General features: G+C 49.8%; 1 protein-coding gene across 1 annotated transcript; it reads right to left on the minus strand.

The window, feature by feature from the left end:
- Nucleotides 1-17981: 17981 nt before the first annotated feature.
- On the minus strand, nt 17982-22784 carry socs9 (suppressor of cytokine signaling 9). The gene is made up of 2 exons (XM_078533414.1): nt 22699-22784; nt 17982-21039 (listed from the first exon to the last, which is right to left on the minus strand). Exon 2 carries the CDS (start codon nt 20772-20774, stop codon nt 19464-19466), a length of 1311 nt encoding a protein of 436 aa, XP_078389540.1. The 5' UTR covers nt 20775-21039; nt 22699-22784; the 3' UTR covers nt 17982-19463.
- Between the last annotated feature and the right edge of the window lie 967 nt (nt 22785-23751).

Consider the following 23751-nt stretch of genomic DNA (forward strand, 5'->3'; position numbering starts at 1 on the left):
GGTCTGTCACTGTATAACACTGGGGTGCAGTACTAATGGGTACAGGTCTGTCACTGTATAACACTGGGGTACAGTACTGTTGGGTACAGGTCTGTCACTGTATAACACTGGGGTACAGTACTGTTGGGTACAGATCTGTCACTATAACACTGGGGTACAGTACTAATGGGTACAGGTCTGTCACTATAACACTGGGGTACAGTACTGTTGGGTACTGGTCTGTCACTGAATAACACTGGGGTACAGTACTGTTGGGTACAGGTCTGTCACTGCAAACACTGGGGTACAGTACTGTTGGGTACAGGTCTGTCACTGTATAACACTGGGGTACAGTACTGTTGGGTACAGGTCTGTCACTGTATAACACTGGGGTACAGTACTGTTGGGTACAGGTCTGTCACTGTATAACACTGGGGTACAGTACTGTTGGGTACAGGTCTGTCACTATAACACTGGGGTACAGTACTGTTGGGTACAGGTCTGTCACTGTATAACACTGGGGTACAGTACTGTTGGGTACAGGTCTGTCACTGTATAACACTGTGGTACAGTACTGTTGGGTACAGGTCTGTCACTGTATATCACTGGGGTACAGTACTGTTGGGTACAGGTCTGTCACTGAATAACACTGGGGTACAGTACTGTTGGGAACAGGTCTGTCACTGTATAACACTGGGGTACAGTTCTGTTGGGTACAGGTCTGTCACTGTATATACTGGGGTACAGTACTGTTGGGTACACGTCTGTCACTGTATAACACTGGGGTACAGTTCTGTTGGGTACAGGTCTGTCACTGTATAACACTGGGGTACAGTACTGTTGGGTACAGGTCTGTCACTGTATAACACTGGGGTACAGTACTGTTGGGTACAAGTCTGTCACTGTATTACACTGGGGTACAGTACTAATGGGTACAGGTCAGTCACTGTATAACACTGGGGTACAGTACTGTTGGGTACAGATCTGTCACTATAACACTGGGGTACAGTACTGTTGGGTACAGGTCTGTCACTGTATATACTGGGGTACAGTACTGTTGGGGACAGGTCTGTCACTGTATATACTGGGGTACAGTACTGTTGGGTACAGGTCTGTCACTGTATATACTGGGGTACAGTACTGTTGGGTACAGGTCTGTCACTGTATAACACTGGGGTAAAGTACTGTTGGGGACAGGTCTGTCACTATAACACTGGGGTACAGTACTGTTGGGTACAGGTCTGTCACTGTGTAACACTGGGGTACAGTACTGTTGGGTACAGGTCTGTCACTGTATAACACTGGGGTACAGTACTGTTGGGTACAGGTCTGTCACTGTATAACACTGGGGTACAGTACTGTTGGGTACAGGTCTGTCACTGTATAACACTGGGGTACAGTACTGTTGGGTACCGGACCGTCACTGTATAACACTGGGGTACAGTACTGTTGGGTACAGGTCTGTCACTGTATATACTGGGGTACAGTACTGTTGGGTACAGGTCTGTCACTGTATATACTGGGGTACAGTACTGTTGGGTACAGGTCTGTCACTATAACACTGGGGTACAGTACTGTTTGGTACTAGGTCTGTCACTGTATAACACTGGGGTACAGTACTGTTGGGTACAGGTCTGTCACTGTATAACACTGCGGTACAGTACTGTTGTGTACAGGTCTGTCACTGTATAACACTGGGGTACAGTACTGTTGGGTACAGGTCTGTCACTGTATAACACTGGGGTACAGTACTGATGGGAACAGGTCTGTCACTATAACACTGGGGTACAGTACTGATGGGAACAGGTCTGTCACTGTATATACTGGGGTACAGTACTGTTGGGTACAGGTCTGTCACTGTATAACACTGGGGTACAGTACTGTTGGGTAGAGGTCTATCACTGTATATACTGGGGTACAGTACTGTTGGGTACAGGTCTGTCACTGTATAACACTGGGGTACAGTACTGTTGGGTACAGGTCTTTCACTGTATAACACTGGGGTACAGTACTGTTGGGTACAGGTCTGTCACTGTATAACACTGGGGTACAGAACTGTTGGGTACAGGTCTGTCACTGTATAACACTGGGGTACAGTACTGTTGGGTACAGGTCTGTCACTGTATAACACTGGGGTACAGTACTGTTGGGTACAGGTCTGTCACTGTATAACACTGGGGTACAGTACTGTTGGGTACAGGTCTGTCACTGTATAACACTGGGGTACAGTACTGTTGGGTACAGGTCTGTCACTGTATATACTGGGGTACAGTACTGTTGGGTACAGGTCTGTCACTATAACACTGGGGTACAGTACTGTTGAGTACAGGTCTGTCACTGTATAACACTGGGGTACAGTACTGTTGGGTACAGGTCTGTCACTGTATAACACTGGGGTACAGTACTGTTGGGTACAGGTCTGTCACTGTATATACTGGGGTACAGTACTGTTGGGTACAGGTCTGTCACTGTATAACACTGGGGTACAGTACTGTTGGGTACAGGTCTGTCACTGTATATACTGGGGTACAGTCCTGTTGGGTACAGGTCTGTCACTGTATATACTGGGGTACAGTACTGTTGGGTACAGGTCTGTCACTGTATAACACTGGGGTACAGTACTGTTGGGTACAGGTCTGTCACTGTATAACACTGGGGTACAGTACTGTTGGGTACAGGTCTGTCACTGTATATACTGGGGTACAGTACTGTTGGGTACAGGTCTGTCACTGTATAACACTGGGGTACAGTACTGTTGGGTACAGGTCTGTCACTGTATATACTGGGGTACAGTCCTGTTGGGTACAGGTCTGTCACTGTATATACTGGGGTACAGTACTGTTGGGGACAGGTCTGTCACTGTATAACACTGGGGTACAGTACTGTTGGGTACAGGTCTGTCACTGTATAACACTGGGGTACAGTACTGTTGGGTACAGGTCTGTCACTGTATATACTGGGGTACAGTACTGTTGGGTACAGGTCTGTCACTGTATATACTGGGGTACAGTAATGTTGGGTACAGGTCTGTCACTGTATATACTGGGGTACAGTACTGTTGGGTACTGGTCTGTCACTATAACACTGGGGTACAGTACTGTTGGGTACAGGTCTGTCACTGTATATACTGGGGTACAGTACTGTTGGGTACAGGTCTGTCACTGTATAACACTGGGGTACAGTACTGTTGGGTACAGGTCTGTCACTGTATAACACTGGGGTACAGTACTGTTGGGTACAGGTCTGTCACTGTATAACACTGGGATACAGTACTGTTGGGTACAGGTCTGTCACTGTATAACACTGGGATACAGTACTGTTGGGTACATGTCTGTCACTGTATATACTGGGGTACAGTACTGTTGGGTACAGGACTGTCACTGTATAACACTGGGGTACAGTACTGTTGGGTACAGGTCTGTCACTATAACACTGGGGTACAGTACTGTTGGGTACAGGTCTGTCACTGTATATACTGGGGTACAGTACTGTTGGGTACAGGTCTGTCACTGTATAACACTGGGGTACAGTACTGTTGGGTACAGGTCTGTCACTGTATAACACTGGGGTACAGTACTGATGGGAACAGGTCTGTCACTATAACACTGGGGTACAGTACTGGTGGGAACAGGTCTGTCACTGTATATACTGGGGTACAGTACTGTTGGGTACAGGTCTGTCACTGTATAACACTGGGGTACAGTACTGTTGGGTACAGGTCTGTCACTGTATATACTGGGGTACAGTACTGTTGGGTACAGGTCTGTCACTGTATATACAGGGGTACAGTACTGTTGGGTACAGGTCTGTCACTGTATAACACTGGGGTACAGTACTGTTGGGTACAGGTCTGTCACTATAACACTGGGGTACAGTACTGTTGGGGACAGGTCAGTCACTGTATAACACTGGGGTACAGTACTGTTGGGGACAGGTCTGTCACTGTATAACACTGGGGTACAGCACTGTTGGGTACAGGTCTGTCACTGTATAACACTGGGGTACAGTACTGTTGGGTACAGGTCTGTCACTGTATAACACTGGGGTACAGTACTGTTGAGTACAGGTCTGTCACTGTATAACACTGGGGTACAGTACTGTTGGGTACAGGTCTCTCACTGTATAACACTGGGGTACAGTACTGTTGGGGACAGGTCTGTCACTATAACACTGGGGTACAGTACTGTTGGTGACAGGTCTGTCACTGTATAACACTGGGGTACAGCACTGTTGGGTACAGGTCTGTCACTGTATAACACTGGGGTACAGTACTGTTGGGTACAGGTCTGTCACTGTATAACACTGGGGTACAGTACTGTTGAGTACAGGTCTGTCACTGTATGACACTGGGGTACAGTACTGTTGGGTACATGTCTCTCACTGTATAACACTGGGGTACAGTACGGTTGGGTACAGGTCTGTCACTGTATAACACTGGGGTACAGTACTGTTGGGTACAGGTCTGTCACTGTATAACACTGGGGTACAGTACTGTTGGGTACAGGTCTGTCACTGTATAACACTGGGGTGCAGTACTAATGGGTACAGGTCTGTCACTGTATAACACTGGGGTACAGTACTGTTGGGTACAGGTCTGTCACTGTATAACACTGGGGTACAGTACTGTTGGGTACAGATCTGTCACTATAACACTGGGGTACAGTACTAATGGGTACAGGTCTGTCACTATAACACTGGGGTACAGTACTGTTGGGTACTGGTCTGTCACTGTATAACACTGGGGTACAGTACTGTTGGGTACAGGTCTGTCACTGCAAACACTGGGGTACAGTACTGTTGGGTACAGGTCTGTCACTGTATAACACTGGGGTACAGTACTGTTGGGTACAGGTCTGTCACTGTATAACACTGGGGTACAGTACTGTTGGGTACAGGTCTGTCACTGTATAACACTGGGGTACAGTACTGTTGGGTACAGGTCTGTCACTATAACACTGGGGTACAGTACTGTTGGGTACAGGTCTGTCACTGTATAACACTGGGGTACAGTACTGTTGGGTACAGGTCTGTCACTGTATAACACTGTGGTACAGTACTGTTGGGTACAGGTCTGTCACTGTATATCACTGGGGTACAGTACTGTTGGGTACAGGTCTGTCACTGAATAACACTGGGGTACAGTACTGTTGGGAACAGGTCTGTCACTGTATAACACTGGGGTACAGTTCTGTTGGGTACAGGTCTGTCACTGTATATACTGGGGTACAGTACTGTTGGGTACACGTCTGTCACTGTATAACACTGGGGTACAGTTCTGTTGGGTACAGGTCTGTCACTGTATAACACTGGGGTACAGTACTGTTGGGTACAGGTCTGTCACTGTATAACACTGGGGTACAGTACTGTTGGGTACAAGTCTGTCACTGTATTACACTGGGGTACAGTACTAATGGGTACAGGTCAGTCACTGTATAACACTGGGGTACAGTACTGTTGGGTACAAATCTGTCACTATAACACTGGGGTACAGTACTGTTGGGTACAGGTCTGTCACTGTATATACTGGGGTACAGTACTGTTGGGGACAGGTCTGTCACTGTATATACTGGGGTACAGTACTGTTGGGTACAGGTCTGTCACTGTATATACTGGGGTACAGTACTGTTGGGTACAGGTCCGTCACTGTATAACACTGGGGTAAAGTACTGTTGGGGACAGGTCTGTCACTATAACACTGGGGTACAGTACTGTTGGGTACAGGTCTGTCACTGTGTAACACTGGGGTACAGTACTGTTGGGTACAGGTCTGTCACTGTATAACACTGGGGTACAGTACTGTTGGGTACAGGTCTGTCACTGTATAACACTGGGGTACAGTACTGTTGGGTACAGGTCTGTCACTGTATAACACTGGGGTACAGTACTGTTGGGTACAGGACCGTCACTGTATAACACTGGGGTACAGTACTGTTGGGTACAGGTCTGTCACTGTATATACTGGGGTACAGTACTGTTGGGTACAGGTCTGTCACTGTATATACTGGGGTACAGTACTGTTGGGTACAGGTCTGTCACTATAACACTGGGGTACAGTACTGTTTGGTACTAGGTCTGTCACTGTATAACACTGGGGTACAGTACTGTTGGGTACAGGTCTGTCACTGTATAACACTGCGGTACAGTACTGTTGTGTACAGGTCTGTCACTGTATAACACTGGGGTACAGTACTGTTGGGTACAGGTCTGTCACTGTATAACACTGGGGTACAGTACTGATGGGAACAGGTCTGTCACTATAACACTGGGGTACAGTACTGATGGGAACAGGTCTGTCACTGTATATACTGGGGTACAGTACTGTTGGGTACAGGTCTGTCACTGTATAACACTGGGGTACAGTACTGTTGGGTAGAGGTCTATCATTGTATATACTGGGGTACAGTACTGTTGGGTACAGGTCTGTCACTGTATAACACTGGGGTACAGTACTGTTGGGTACAGATCTGTCACTGTATAACACTGGGGTACAGTACTGTTGGGTACAGGTCTGTCACTGTATAACACTGGGGTACAGTACTGTTGGGTACAGATCTGTCACTATAACACTGGGGAACAGTACTGTTGGGTACAGGTCTGTCACTGTATATACTGGGGTACAGTACTGTTGGGTACAGGTCTGTCACCGTATATACTGGGGTACAGTACTGTTGGGAACAGGTCTGTCACGGTATAACACTGGGGTACAGCACTGTTGGGTACAGGTCTGTCACTGTATAACACTGGGGTACAGTACTGTTGGGTACAGGTCTGTCACTGTATAACACTGGGGTACAGTACTGTTGGGTACAGGTCTGTCACTGTATAACACTGGGGTACAGTACTGTTGGGTACAGGTCTGTCACTGTATAACACTGGGGTACAGTACTGTTGGGTACAGGTCTGTCACTGTATAACACTGGGGTACAGTACTGTTGGGTACAGGTCTGTCACTGTATAACACTGGGGTACAGTACTGTTGGGGACAGGTCTGTCACTATAACACTGGGGTACAGTACTGTTGGGGACAGGTCAGTCACTGTATAACACTGGGGTACAGTACTGTTGGGGACAGGTCTGTCACTGTATAACACTGGGGTACAGCACTGTTGGGTACAGGTCTATCACTGTATAACACTGGGGTACAGTACTGTTGGGTACAGGTCTGTCACCGTATATACTGGGGTACAGTACTGTTGGGAACAGGTCTGTCACGGTATAACACTGGGGTACAGCACTGTTGGGTACAGGTCTGTCACTGTATAACACTGGGGTACAGTACTGTTGGGTACAGGTCTGTCACCGTATATACTGGGGTACAGTACTGTTGGGTACAGGTCTGTCACTATAACACTGGGGTACAGTACTGTTGGGTACAGGTCTGTCACTGTATATACAGGGGTACAGTACTGTTGGGTACAGGTCTGTCACTGTATAACACTGGGGTACAGTACTGTTGGGGACAGGTCTGTCACTATAACACTGGGGTACAGTACTGTTGGGGACAGGTCAGTCACTGTATAACACTGGGGTACAGTACTGTTGGGGACAGGTCTGTCACTGTATAACACTGGGGTACAGCACTGTTGGGTACAGGTCTGTCACTGTATAACACTGGGGTACAGTACTGTTGGGTACAGGTCTGTCACTGTATAACACTGGGGTACAGTACTGTTGAGTACAGGTCTGTCACTGTATAACACTGGGGTACAGTACTGTTGGGTACAGGTCTCTCACTGTATAACACTGGGGTACAGTATTGTTGGGGACAGGTCTGTCACTATAACACTGGGGTACAGTACTGTTGGTGACAGGTCTGTCACTGTATAACACTGGGGTACAGCACTGTTGGGTACTGGTCTGTCACAGTATAACACTGGGGTACAGTACTGTTGGGTACAGGTCTGTCACTGTATAACACTGGGGTACAGTACTGTTGAGTACAGGTCTGTCACTGTATAACACTGGGGTACAGTACTGTTGGGTACAGGTCTCTCACTGTATAACACTGGGGTACAGTACGGTTGGGTACAGGTCTGTCACTGTAAAACACTGGGGTACAGTACTGTTGGGTACAGGTCTGTCACTGTATAACACTGGGGTACAGTACTGTTGGGTACAGGTCTGTCACTGTATAACACTGGGGTACAGTACTGTTGGGTACAGGTCTGTCACTGTATAACACTGGGGTACAGTACTGTTGGGTACAGGTCTGTCACTGTATAACACTGGGGTGCAGTACTAATGGGTACAGGTCTGTCACTGTATAACACTGGGGTACAGTACTGTTGGGTACAGGTCTGTCAGTGTATAACACTGGGGTACAGTACTGTTGGGTACAGATCTGTCACTATAACACTGGGGTACAGTACTAATGGGTACAGGTCTGTCACTGTATAACACTGGGGTACAGTACTGTTGGGTACAGGTCTGTCACTGTATAACACTGGGGTACAGTACTGTTGGGTACTGGTCTGCCACTGTATAACACTGGGGTACAGTACTGTTGGGTACAGGTCTGTCACTGTATAACACTGGGGTACAGTACTGTTGGGTACAGGTCTGTCACTGTATAACACTGGGGTACAGTACTGTTGGGTACAGGTCTGTCACTGTATAACACTGGGGTACAGTACTGTTGGGTACAGGTCTGTCACTGTATAACACTGGGATACAGTACTGTTGGGTACAGGTCTGTCACTGTATAACACTGGGATACAGTACTGTTGGGTACATGTCTGTCACTGTATATACTGGGGTACAGTACTGTTGGGTACAGGTCTGTCACTATAACACTGGGGTACAGTAGTGTTGGGAACAGGTCTGTCACTGTATAACACTGGGGTACAGCACTGTTGGGTACAGGTCTGTCACTGTATAACACTGGGGTACAGTACTGTTGGGTACAGGTCTGTCACCGTATATACTGGGGTACAGTACTGTTGGGTACAGGTCTCTCACTATAACACTGGGGTACAGTACTGTTGGGAACAGGTCTGTCACTGTATAACACTGGGGTACAGCACTGTTGGGTACAGGTCTGTCACTGTATAACACTGGGGTACAGTACTGTTGGGTACAGGTCTGTCACCGTATATACTGGGGTACAGTACTGTTGGGTACAGGTCTGTCACGGTATAACACTGGGGTACAGTACTGATGGGAACAGGTCTGTCACTATAACACTGGGGTACAGTACTGTTGGGTACAGGTCTGTCACTGTATATACTGGGGTACAGTACTGTTGGGTACAGGTCTGTCACTGTATATACAGGGGTACAGTACTGTTGGGTACAGGTCTGTCACTGTATAACACTGGGGTACAGTACTGTTGGGGACAGGTCTGTCACTATAACACTGGGGTACAGTACTGTTGGGGACAGGTCAGTCACTGTATAACACTGGGGTACAGTACTGTTGGGGACAGGTCTGTCACTGTATAACACTGGGGTACAGCACTGTTGGGTACAGGTCTGTCACTGTATAACACTGGGGTACAGTACTGTTGGGTACAGGTCTGTCACTATAACACTGGGGTACAGCACTGTTGGGTACAGGTCTGTCACTGTATAACACTGGGGTACAGTACTGTTGGGTACAGGTCTGTCACTGTATAACACTGGGGTACAGTACTGTTGAGTACAGGTCTGTCACTGTATAACACTGGGGTACAGTACTGTTGGGTACAGGTCTCTCACTGTATAACACTGGGGTACAGTACTGTTGGGGACAGGTCTGTCACTATAACACTGGGGTACAGTACTGTTGGTGACAGGTCTGTCACTGTATAACACTGGGGTACAGCACTGTTGGCTACAGGTCTGTCACTGTATAACACTGGGGTACAGTACTGTTGGGTACAGGTCTGTCACTGTATAACACTGGGGTACAGTACTGTTGAGTACAGGTCTGTCACTGTATAACACTGGGGTACAGTACTGTTGGGTACAGGTCTCTCACTGTATAACACTGGGGTACAGTACGGTTGGGTACAGGTCTGTCACTGTAAAACACTGGGGTTACAGTACTGTTGGGTACAGGTCTGTCACTGTATAACACTGGGGTACAGTACTGTTGGGTACAGATCTGTCACTATAACACTGGGGTACAGTACTAATGGGTACAGGTCTGTCACTATAACACTGGGGTACAGTACTGTTGGGTACTGGTCTGTCACTGTATAACACTGGGGTACAGTACTGTTGGGTACAGGTCTGTCACTGTATAACACTGGGGTACAGTACTGTTGGGTACAGGTCTGTCACTGTATAACACTGGGGTACAGTACTGTTGGGTACAGGTCTGTCACTGTATAACACTGGGGTACAGTACTGTTGGGTACAGGTCTGTCACTGTATAACACTGGGGTACAGTACTGTTGGGTACAGGTCTGTCACTATAACACTGGGGTACAGTACTGATGGGAACAGGTCTGTCTCTGTATAACACTGGGGTACATTACTGTTGGGTACAGGTCTGTCACTGTATAACACTGGGGTACAGTACTGTTGGGTACAGGTCTGTCACTGTATAACACTGGGGTACAGTACTGTTGGGTACAGGTCTGTCACTGTATAACACTGGGGTACAGTACTGTTGGGTACAGGTCTGTCACTGTATATACTGGGGTACAGTACTGTTGGGTACAGGTCTGTCACTGTATATCACTGGGGTACAGTACTGTTGGGTACAGGTCTGTCACTGTATAACACTGGGGTACAGTACTGTTGGGTACAGGTCTGTCACTGTATAACACTGGGGTACAGTTCTGTTGGGTACAGGTCTGTCACTGTATAACACTGGGGTACAGTACTGTTGGGTACAGGTCTGTCACTGTATAACACTGGGGTACAGTTCTGTTGGGTACAGGTCTGTCACTGTATAACACTGGGGTACAGTTCTGTTGGGTACAGGTCTGTCACTGTATAACACTGGGGTACAGTTCTGTTGGGTACAGGTCTGTCACTGTATAACACTGGGGTACAGTTCTGTTGGGTACAGGTCTGTCACTGTATAACACTGGGGTACAGTACTGTTGGGTACAGGTCTGTCACTGTATAACACTGGGGTACAGTTCTGTTGGGTACAGGTCTGTCACTGTATAACACTGGGGTACAGTACTGTTGGGTACAGCTCCGTCACTATAACACTGGGGTACAGTACTGTTGGGTACAGGTCTGTCACTGTATTACACTGGGGTACAGTACTAATGGGTACAGGTCAGTCACTGTATAACACTGGGGTACAGTACTGTTGGGTACAGGTCTGTCACTGTATAACACTGGGGTACAGTACTGTTGGGTACAGATCTGTCACTATAACACTGGGGTACAGTACTGTTGGGTACAGGTCTGTCACTGTATATACTGGGGTACAGTACTGTTGGGTACAGGTCTGTCACTATAACACTGGGGTACAGTACTGTTGGGTACAGGTCTGTCACTATAACACTGGGGTACAGTACTGTTGGGTACAGGTCTGTCACTGTATAACACTGGGGTACAGTACTGTTGGGTACAGGTCTGTCACTGTATAACACTGGGGTACAGTACTGTTGGGTACAGGTCTGTCACTGTATAACACTGGGGTACAGTACTGTTGGGTACAGGTCTGTCACTATAACACTGGGGTACAGTACTGTTGGGTACAGGTCTGTCACTGTATAACACTGGGGTACAGTACTGTTGGGTACAGGTCTGTCACTGTATAACACTGGGGTACAGTACTGTTGGGTACAGGTCTGTCACTGTATAACACTGGGGTACAGTACTGTTGGGTACAGGTCTGTCACTGTATATACTGGGTACAGTACTGTTGGGTACAGTTCTGTCACTGTATATACTGGGGTACAGTACTGTTGGGTACAGGTCTGTCACTGTATATACTGTGGTGCAGTACTGTTGGGGACAGGTCTGTCACTATAACACTGGGGTACAGTACTGTTGGGTACAGGTCTGTCACTGTATAACACTGGGGTACAGCACTGTTGGGTACAGGTCTGTCACTGTATATACTGGGGTACAGTACTGTTGGGTACAGGTCTGTCACTGTATAACACTGGGGTACAGTACTGTTGGGTACAGGTCTGTCACTGTATAACACTGGGGTACAGTACTGTTGGGTACAGGTCTGTCACTGTATAACACTGGGGTACAGTACTGTTGGGTACACGTCTGTCATTATAACACTGGGGTACAGTACTGTTGGGTACAGGTCTGTCACTGTATAACACTGGGGTACAGTACTGTTGGGTACAGGTCTGTCACTGTATAACACTGGGGTACAGTACTGTTGGGTACAGGTCTGTCACTGTATTACACTGGGGTACAGTACTGTTGGGTACAGGTCTGTCACTATAACACTGGGGTACAGTACTGTTGGGTACAGGTCTGTCACTGTATATACTGGGGTACAGTACTGTTGGTACAGGTCTGTCACTGTATATACTGGGGTACAGTACTGTTGGGTACAGGTCTGTCACTGTATAACACTGGGGTACAGTACTGTTGGGTACAGGTCTGTCACTATAACACTGGGGTACAGTACTGTTGGGTACAGGTCTGTCACTGTATATACTGGGGTACAGTACTGTTGGGTACAGGTCTGTCACTGTATAACACTGGGGTACAGTACTGTTGGGTACAGGTCTATCACTGTATAACACTGGGGTACAGTACTGTTGGGTACAGGTCTGTCACTGTATATACTGGGGTACAGTACTGTTGGGTACAGGTCTGTCACTATAACACTGGGGTTCAGTCCGGTTGGGTACAGGTCTGTCACTGTATAGCACTGGGGTACAGTACTGTTGGGTACAGGTCTGTCACTGTATAACACTGGGGTACAGTACTGTTGGGTACAGGTCTGTCACTGTATAACACTGGGGTACAGTACTGTTGGGTACAGGTCTGTCACTATAACACTGGGGTACAGTACTGTTGGGTACAGGTCTGTCAGTATAACACTGGGGTACAGTACTGTTGGGTACAGGTCAGTCACTGTATAACACTGGGGTACAGTACTGTTGGGTACAGGTCTGTCACTGTATAACACTGGGGTACAGTACTGTTGGGTACAGGTCTGTCACTGTATAACACTGGGGTACAGTACTGTTGGGTACAGGTCTGTCACTATAACACTGGGGTACAGTACTGATGGGTACTAGGTCTGTCACTGTATAACACTGGGGTACAGTACTGTTGGGTACAGGTCTGTCACTGTATAACACTGGGGTACAGTACTGTTGGGTACAGGTCTGTCACTGTATAACACTGGGGTACAGTACTGTTGGGTACAGGTCTGTCACTGTATATACTGGGGTACAGTACTGTTGGGTACAGGTCTGTCACTGTATAACACTGGGGTACAGTACTGTTGGGTACAGGTCTGTCACTGTATAACACTGGGGTACAGTACTGTTGGGTACAGGTCTGTCACTATAACACTGGGGTACAGTACTGTTGGGTACAGGTCTGTCACTGTATAACACTGGGGTACAGTACTAATAGGTACAGGTCTGTCACTGTATAACACTGGGGTACAGTACTAATAGGTACAGGTCTGTCACTGTATAACACTGGGGTACAGTACTGTTGGGTACAGGTCTGTCACTGTATATACTGGGGTACAGTACTAATGTGTACAGGTCTGTGACTATAACACTGGGGTACAGTACTGTTGGGTACAGGTCTGTCACTGTATAACACTGGGGTACAGTACTGTTGGGTACAGGTCTGTCACTGTATAACACTGGGGTACAGTACTAATGGGTACAGGTCTGTCACTGTATAACACTGGGGTACAGTACTGTTGGGTACAGGTCTGTCACTGTATATACTGGGGTACAGTACTGTTGGGTACAGGTCTGTCACTATATAACACTGGGGTACAGTACTGTTGGGTACAGGTCTGTCACTATAACACTGGGGTACAGTACTGTTGGGGACAGGTCTGTCACTGTATAACACTGGGGTACAGTACTGTTGGGTACAGGTCTGTCACTATAACACTGGGGTACAGTACTGTTGGGTACAGTTCTTTCACTGTATAACACTGGGGTACAGTACTGGTGGGGATGGGTCTGTCACTGTAACACTGGGGTACAGTACTGTTGGGTACAGGTCTGTCACTGTATATACTGGGGTACAGTACTGTTGGGGACAGGTCTGTCACTGTATAACACTGGGGTACAGTACTGTTGGGTACAGGTCTGTCACTGTATAACACTGGGGTACAGTACTGTTGGGTACAGGTCTGTCACTATAACACTGGGGTACAGTACTGTTGGGTACAGGTCTGTCACTGTATAACACTGGGGTACAGTACTAATAGGTACAGGTCTGTCACTGTATAACACTGGGGTACAGTACTAATAGGTACAGGTCTGTCACTGTATAACACTGGGGTACAGTACTGTTGGGTACAGGTCTGTCACTGTATATACTGGGGTACAGTACTAATGTGTACAGGTCTGTGACTATAACACTGGGGTACAGTACTGTTGGGTACAGGTCTGTCACTGTATAACACTGGGGTACAGTACTGTTGGGTACAGGTCTGTCACTGTATAACACTGGGGTACAGTACTAATGGGTACAGGTCTGTCACTGTATAACACTGGGGTACAGTACTGTTGGGTACAGGTCTGTCACTGTATATACTGGGGTACAGTACTGTTGGGTACAGGTCTGTCACTATATAACACTGGGGTACAGTACTGTTGGGTACAGGTCTGTCACTATAACACTGGGGTACAGTACTGTTGGGGACAGGTCTGTCACTGTATAACACTGGGGTACAGTACTGTTGGGTACAGGTCTGTCACTATAACACTGGGGTACAGTACTGTTGGGTACAGTTCTGTCACTGTATAACACTGGGGTACAGTACTGGTGGGGATGGGTCTGTCACTGTAACACTGGGGTACAGTACTGTTGGGTACAGGTCTGTCACTGTATAACACTGGGGTACAGTACTGTTGGGTACAGGTCTGTCACTGTATAACACTGGGGTACAGTACTGTTGGGTACAGGTCTGTCACTGTATATACTGGGGTACAGTACTGTTGGGTACAGGTCTGTCACTATATAACACTGGGGTTCAGTGCGGGTGGGTACAGGTCTGTCACTGTATAACACTGGGGTTCAGTGCGGGTGGGTACAGGTCTATCACTGCTGAAGATGGGATCTTCCTGTAGGAAGCAGTTGCACAGGATGGTGACTGGTGTAGACCATCACATGATCTCAAACTAAGATAATAGCAAAATACTGCGGATGCTGTAAGTCTGAAACAAAAATAAAATGCTGGAAAAACTCAGCAGGTCTTTAAGCATCTGGAGAAAAAGACAAGAGTTAACAATTCGAATCTGTATACTGTCACTTGTTCATGTTCTTTCCAGAGTGCTTGCTCTTGTCCTATTACCACATTCTGCTTTCTATCCTTAATGCCACCATCAGCACCTCCTTTAGCCAGTACCACTACCATTAACACCCCTTTGTCCTCTTGTCCATGACATCTTTGTCAATCTCTCCTTTGCCTCCACCAATTGCTGGCCTTCTATCCAGCTTCATCTGCTCCACCCACCCCCCCTAAACAGTGTACATTTCAGCACACTTTTACTTCTCTTTAGCTCTGAAAAAGAGTCATATGGACTCGAAACGTTAACTCTGTCTTTCTCTCCACAGATGCTGTCAGACCTGCTGAGTTTTTCCAGCATTTTCTGTTTTTGTTTCATGATCTCAAACGTTCAGAGATGCTACGAGAGGAGTTAGATGACAAGTAGGACCTGAGGGAAGAGCTTTGAACATGAGCCCAAGCTACACCAATAATTTCACTGTTTCGGAGACTATCCTGTGTCAAAAGGTTGCGAGTTCAAGTCCCATTCCAGAGACCTGTGCACAAAGTCCAGTCTGACACTCCCAGTGCAGTGTTGAGGGAGTGCTGCACTGTCAGAGAAGCCAATCTTTGAATGAAATGTTAAACTGAAGGCCCATCTGCTTATTGAGCTAGACTTAAGAGATCCCCCTATTGGAAGAAAGGTTGGGAGATCTCCATATATCCTGGCCAACATTCCTTCCTCTCCCTCCATCCCGCACCATTCTCAAAAACGGCCCGGAATTAACGAATACAAAGAGCCAGTTTAATCATAACAGATCACTTAATTTTTCCAATCCAACACATTCCAGCAGGATTTATATAGTAGAGAAACAGGTGCATACCTGACCTGGTTGTGTTTGGAATCAAAACAAACTCCTTCTCCCACCAGAGAAAGGAAGGTTCACGGCTGTTCCCAGTTGTTCGTGTTGCATTCCTCGTGTCCTCCCCTCCGGGAGGTACCACCTTTCACCCCCCCGGCCAGTTCTGTGGAATCTTACCAATTCCATCCTAGACCCCATTTACAGCCTCGATGGTGAAGGGGATCCTGATCCAATCCCGTCACAAATTCCACACTTTTCAGTAAATAGGAGCATGAATCCTGAATGAATTGTTTGTCCCTCCCTATAATCAGCAGTGACAGAGTACTAGGCCTGTGGACTGTTGAGATGCTGTGTGTTTCCCACAAAAGCCACTCCCCGGGACAACCAGTTTTGCAATTACTACAATTATTTGAACAGTTTCTTTAAACAGAAATGAACGAATGTTTTAAGGTGAAAGATCTGACTGGGAAGCAGTCCATTTATACATCGATAGTCTGAAAGGGCAAACACATAGCCAGCTGTATACTTTACAACCAACTTCAGACCAGAAAACTGGCCTTTTGAAAACATTTTTTCAAAGCTTTCCCATCGCAATCAGATCAAGTGATGGGGACTACAACTGGCCTTGGGTCTGTCTGGGTAGGGAACAAACAGAAGCAAGGATTCCCACTCCCGATAAAGGCAAAATACTGCGGATGCGGGAAATCTGAAATTAAAACAAAAAATGCTGGAAATACTCAGCAGGTCTGACAGCATCTGTGGAGAGAAAGACAGAGTTAATGTTTCGAGTCCGTATCGGAACGTTAACTCTGTCTTTCTCTCCACAGATGCTGTCAGACCTGCTGAGTATTTCCAGCTTTTTTTGTTTTAGTTCCCACTCCCGATGATGGGAGGAAAGGATCGGGCTCAGCGAAAGGGTCAACACCTTCAGAAGAGAGGGAAAAACAAACAAAGTGTTGATCTTCTACCCTTCTCATTAGGTGTGACACAGTCAGAGCCCATGTGTGTATTTGTTCACCTTGCTGTGACTAATCTTGGTTTTATTTCCCCTTATTTGTTTCTCCAAATGTGTATCTCCAGCTTCAATCAGTTTCCTGCCAATAGAGACTGTTTTTTACCCATATACTTTGAGAGTGAAACTGCTCTATAGCCTGCATTGGTTACCGACAGATCTCCCGTGGCTTTGCCTGTGCATAGTCTCAGGTTGTGGTATTAAGCCGTTGACCTAGCAACAAGTTGTATTTATATAGTGCCTTTAACATAGTAAGATGTCCCAATGCACTTCAGAGGAGTGTTATCAAACAAAAATAAAGCTCTGAATGGATAATCTAGGCCCATGTAGCTATTTAACCCACTGAGGTCAGTCAGAGTGCAATTGTAATTATTTAGTGAATTTCAGGGTACAGGTCAGCGACTGGGGCTTTCGCTAGCTTTTATTTTGAAAGACTGTCTCACATCAAAGTGTGAGTATGTTGGACACGTACCAGGTACAAAAGATTCTGGGGCAGAATTTCCACAGGGGATTCCCCAATCTCTGGCCGTGGGGACAGAGGGAACCCAAGAAGGAAAAATGAACAATCTTCCTCCAAAAAGTTGCTGCGGGAGAGGGAGAGAATTTGTGTGAAAATCCCAGGCCTTTGAGTGTGTGCGCTTATAATAGAGGGGTCTCGTTCTTGCTAGGAACTATGGGTGAACTCTACCTCCATTACAATGATGTTTGACCATCACCCTAAGCTTACTGGACCATCAAAGAATATTGAACCACGTGAAAAGTGTCCTGCTTGATGAGCTGAGGGACAACAGTAAAGATTAGTTTGAGCTTTTAATTTATCAAGGCATCAATCCTGAAAGTACTTTGCATCATTTTAACTCCCCCTGCAACGAGTTCTCAGACTCTGAAAGACTTTTGTATCCAGGAATTACATAGGTGAAAAATGTGGCTATAAATAAAACTGAGGTAACTGGCAGCTCGCGAATTGTAACCTCACCAACCCGTCCGGTTATCCAGTGATTTTACCGTGAAGATTTGCGAGCTTGTGCCCATATAGGATTTGTACAGGGATCTGTAATCTTATGGAGCCACACCCTAAGTGACCCTTGTCAGAGTATGGCCACAAACTGTTAGAACACAGCGGCCAGTACAGTGAAGGCCAATCCTGTCCCTCACCCACTTTGCTGCAGGGTGGGTCACTGGATAACAACGGAGATCAGGAACTTTTCTGTCCCCTTCCTTAGCCCAGAGATGCAGTGAAGCCCATATTCTGACCCGAACTGAGATAATCAAACTCAGGCCAGGCCAGGAACTGGGTCTTTCTGCTCTGAGTACACCCCAGGAGTGAAACATGCGGTGGATTTATCTGCTGGCTCGCCGGGAGTTACTCAAGGAGATTACAGCCTTAAGAATCACTCTTCAGGATTTAATGACATACATCGCAACAATCATGTGCTAGATTAAGATTGTGTTTTGTTCAATAGCATCATCAATAATTCAGTGCATTGACAGTCCATACACTTTGTGCCATAGGGGACACAGCCAACAGATAAGAGATGGAATCTCTGGAAATGATATCTTGTTAATTACCCGCAATTAACGTGGTCCATATTTACACCAAGTCAGTGTAACAACTAAACCTTTAACAAAGCAGCACTCAGTAGTGGTCCCAATGGTGATTTATGTCTTCAGTTTTTTTGTGCACCTTGCCTTTTCAAAGTTACAAACTGGAAAATTTGGGGCGGGGGGGATAGAGGGTGGGAGGTGGGGCAGGGTGAGATGCAGTAAATAAAGATGATACATGGCACACCTGGGCTTTCACCTCTGATAACCATGTTTTAATCCAGTCTGCATAAAGGATGGAAAGTCTCCTTTACTCACGAGCTGTGGGAGTCCGATGTGAAATCAGTTGGTCAGTCTCAGCTGGGGCACTGATTGGCACGGAGGGTGGCAATCGCATGTAGGATGGCTGGTGTAAGAAGTAATGGATAAAACATCACATTAGTGCAGTAGGACCGACTCCTGTGAGGTTTTGGGAGGGTGATAGGGTGGCGAGGCAGGTTATTGGGACAGTGCAGAGGGAGCTTTACATTGCACATATCTGTGCTTTTATGCTGCAATACTTTGGTGCTCTGGTGAACATAAAATTAGCACAAAAAACCCCCAAGAAAATACTGTTGGGTTAAGGTCACGGATTTTGCAGTCTTCAAATAAATAGTAAACAATAAGAAAGTCGTTATTTAAAGTTGATCCTCTCTCTCAGGTCTCGGAGGTCAGTTTACAGCGAGTTTCTGCTGGTTTCACCTGGTATCGAGACGCCGCACTCGGACCTTCTGCTTGTAATGATATTCCTTCAGGTATTCCTTCAGGGTGTTGGGAATCGGAAGGAGGTCGATCCCGTCGTAAGTGGAGCAGCTGGAGATGGCAGCTCGGCAGATGTGCTGGAGACTGAACGGGAAGGTCCTGTTGATGGGGCTGGAGAGGAGTGGTTCAAAGAACATACAGGAGTTGGGATCCTTGTAGTGCTCCAGGAGGCCAGTGACAGTGGGAGCATGGAAGACACTGGGGTCGTGGACATCAAAGCTGAAGTTGTGGTTCCACTGTTCAATGCGTGCGTGCAGGGAGCGACTGTACCTGCGGAAGCTGACTGAGAACAGGTAGTCTTCCTGTGCTGAGTCCCGCAGCAGGAAGGCTCCCTCTGGCTTGCCCTCCAGCAGGGCCTCAGCCTGGTATCGGTCCATGACCCCCCAGTAGCAAGGAAAAGTGGTCAACTCCAGGAGGTCGGGAACCAGGCAGTGGATGTAGTCAATCTGCGTGTGGGCACGATAGCCATCTTTGATCTCCACCTGCTCTGGGGGCAGTTGGGGAGGGGACACCTCTTCCACACACACGCTCTCCTGTACCTGGAGTGTGGCCCGGTCATCTCCAGCCAACTCATTCATTCCTGGCGCCAGTTTGGGCCCCAGTTTGTACAAGGGGTTAATCTGCGCTGTCACCTCAAAGGTGTGGATCTGTGCGTGGGGGGGAGGCTCGACCCCTTGCTCAATGCTGATCCGCCTTCTCTCCCGCAGACGGTCATCTTCATCCTCCACGGGGGTCCCGCCAGAGGATGCAGTATCCAGCATTGGCGAGCTCTGCGACACAGGGGCCGTGTGCTGCTTGATCAGGTACCATTTCTGTGCTAAATCTGTGCCAGCAGGGAAGGGGCATTTATCAAGCATCAGTTCACTAATGTGGATCTTCCTCTTGGAGGAGGATAAGATGGCAGAATGTAGGCTGTGGGATTTAATGGGGAAACACTGACCCACAACATCCTGAATCCGCTGCCTGAGGGATCTGCTGTGCAGTTTGCATGCTCCAAAGTCATGGGAATCCTTCTCCCGGGTCAGATCCGGGTTCTGTTTCCCTGATTTCCCGCCCGAAGGATTCCCGACATTTCCCTCATTTTGTCCCGTTCCCGAGGCACCGTCAGAGAGTTCGGACTTGTGGGAATTTCTGTTCCTTCTCTTGCTGCGACTTTCCCTCTGATCTTCAGGCTCCCCTCGCCTGACCTTTGGCCTCACAGCCCGCTTATCCTTCTCCGGCCTCTCGTTCTCTCGCGGCTCTGACATGTTTCCCGGGGTTGAGAATCAGCGGTTCCTCCGATGCAGCGCCGATGGTCAGTTTCAGCTTTAAGACGAGCTCCCGCTGAGAGACCGACGGCTGAGTGAATCCATTAACAGGCAGTACCTAGAAACACGCCGGAAAGGTGCAGCAGTCATCCCATCCTGTCCAGACCGCCCTCCGTCCTGCCACGTTGGGAATTCCCTGCCGCTCAATTCGATTCGCACCCGGACACCGGGAGCCTCCTAGAAACTCCATGGAGAAACTCGCTCACTGCAAAGAGAGACGAAAGAACAGGGGATGAGCGACCAAAATCACACCCCCCCACAAACACACACCGAGGCTGATCGGACCACCCACCTCCAGAATGGCTGGGTCACTGCGGCGCCTGTGGGAGATACAGGGAGGCTATCGCCCCGTATTTCACCCCCTTGGGGCAACAAGAAATGAAAGGGGAGCAGGGACGCTGACCTGATGAGATCTCACCGCTTGGTGGGGGGGGGGTTAGTGGGAGGAGACGGTGAGGGTCCCAGCTCCCTCCTTGTGAGTGAGGGCAACTAACAGCACAGGCCTGGGACCACCCCACCCTGCCCTGCCCGGGCTTCTGGAACTGGGAGTTAATCCAGCTGAGCAATCTCCCTGCTTCACATTTAACCAGGTCTGACGCAAAATACCCTCCCTCTGGGTAAGAATAACGTCAACTAACCGGGTGTATTTACTTAGTAACCAGCCTGAAACCCCCAGTAAATACCCAGCCCGTACCTGGTACATCCCCAGTTAATCACTAATACCCAGTAAACCGGTATCCAGGGCAACGTCAGGGAAGGAGGCTAATATTGAGGGTAAGGGAGTAATTACTGGGAAAAGGGGCTAATTACCTGGGGATAGAGGTAATAACCAGGGGAACAGGGGTCATTACCGGGGGGAGGGGGGGGGGCCGGTTACCGGGGGGAGGGGGGGCCGGTTACCGGGGGGAGGGGGGGCCGGTTACCGGGGGGAGGGGGGGGGGCGGTTACCGGGGGGAGGGGGGGCCGGTTACCGGGGGGAGGGGGGGGGGGGGGCGGTTACCGGGGGGAGGGGGGGGGGGGGCGGTTACCGGGGGGAGGGGGGGGGGGGGGGCGGTTACCGGGGGGAGGGGGGGCGGTTACCGGGGGGGGGGGGGGGGGGGGCGGTTACCGGGGGGAGAGGGGGACGGTTACCGGGGGGAGGGGGGGCCGGTTACCGGGGGGAGGGGGGCCGGTTACCGGGGGGAGGGGGGGGGGCGGTTACCGGGGGGGGGGCCGGTTACCGGGGGGAGGGGGGGGCCGGTTACCGGGGGGAGGGGGGGCCGGTTACCGGGGGGAGGGGGGGCCGGTTACCGGGGGGAGGGGGGGGCCGGTTACCGGGGGGAGGGGGGGGCCGGTTACCGGGGGGAGGGGGGGGCCGGTTACCGGGGGGAGGGGGGGCCGGTTACCGGGGGGGGCCGGTTACCGGGGGGAGGGGGGGGCCGGTTACCGGGGGGAGGGGGGGCCGGTTACCGGGGGGGGGCGGTTACCGGGGGGAGGGGGGCCGGTTACCGGGGGGAGGGGGGGGGCGGTTACCGGGGGGAGAGGGGCCGGTTACCGGGGGGAGGGGGGGCCGGTTACCGGGGGGAGGGGGGCCGGTTACCGGGGGGAGGGGGGGCCGGTTACCGGGGGGAGGGGGGCCGGTTACCGGGGGGAGGGGGGGGGCGGTTACCGGGGGGAGGGGGGGCCGGTTACCGGGGGGAGGGGGGCCGGTTACCGGGGGGAGGGGGGGGGCGGTTACCGGGGGGGGGGCCGGTTACCGGGGGGAGGGGGGGCCGGTTACCGGGGGGAGAGGGGGCCGGTTACCGGGGGGAGAGGGGGCCGGTTACCGGGGGGAGGGGGGGCCGGTTACCGGGGGGAGGGGGGGCCGGTTACCGGGGGTAATTACCGGGCTGGGCCGCTCTCCATCCGATCCTCAGGCCCAGGCTCCCCGAGCCGCCCGAACTCTTACGCCGCCGGCAGCGCCCTCGGATCCCCCAGCGCCCAGAGCGGGAACTGCAGGCGGCCAGAGGGAAAACCCGGAGCGGATTCACTCCCACTGGAATCATCCCAGAGACGCTGTCTGTGCACAGTGACTCTCACTGGGGTGCGGGTCCCACACACACTGACTCTCACTGGGGTACGGGTCCCACACACACAGACCCTCACTGGGGTACGGGTCCCACACACACTGACCCTCACTGGGGTGCGGGTCCCACACACACTGACCCTCACTGGGGTACGGGTCCCACACACACTGACTCTCACTGGGGTACGGGTCCCACACACACTGACTCTCACTGGGGTACAGACCCACACACACTGACTCTCACTGGGGTACGGGTCCCACACACACTGACTCTCACTGGGGTACAGTCCCACAGACACTGACCCTCACTGGGGTACGGGTCCCACACACACACTGACTCTCACTGGGGTACGGGTCCCACACACACTGACTCTCACTGGGGTGCGGGTCCCACACACACAGACCCTCACTGGGGTGCGGGTCCCACACACACTGACCCTCACTGGGGTACAGTCCCACAGACACTGACCCTCACTGGGGTACGGGTCCCACACACACACTGACTCTCACTGGGGTACAGTCCCACACACACTGTCTCTCACTGGGGTACGGGTCCCACACACACTGACCCTCACTGGGGTACGGGTCCCACACACACTGACTCTCACTGGGGTACGGGTCCCACACACACTGACTCTCACTGGGGTACAGTCCCACACACACTGACTCTCACTGGTGTATGGGTCCCACACACACACTGACTCTCACTGGGGTACAGTCCCACACACACTGACCCTCACTGGGGTACGGGTCCCACACACACTGACTCTCACTGGGGTACGGGTCCCACACACACTGACTCTCACTGGGGTACAGTCCCACACACACTGACTCTCACTGGTGTATGGGTCCCACACACACACTGACTCTCAC

The sequence above is a fragment of the Cetorhinus maximus genome, chromosome 32 (genome assembly GCF_964194155.1).
Source record: "Cetorhinus maximus chromosome 32, sCetMax3.hap1.1, whole genome shotgun sequence".
NCBI lineage: Eukaryota > Metazoa > Chordata > Chondrichthyes > Lamniformes > Cetorhinidae > Cetorhinus > Cetorhinus maximus.

What these genes read in the sequence shown, in the direction of transcription:
- socs9 (XM_078533414.1), bottom strand. Translation starts at nt 20,774, where the DNA reads ATGTCAGAGCCGCGAGAGAACGAGAGGCCGGAGAAGGATAAGCGGGCT.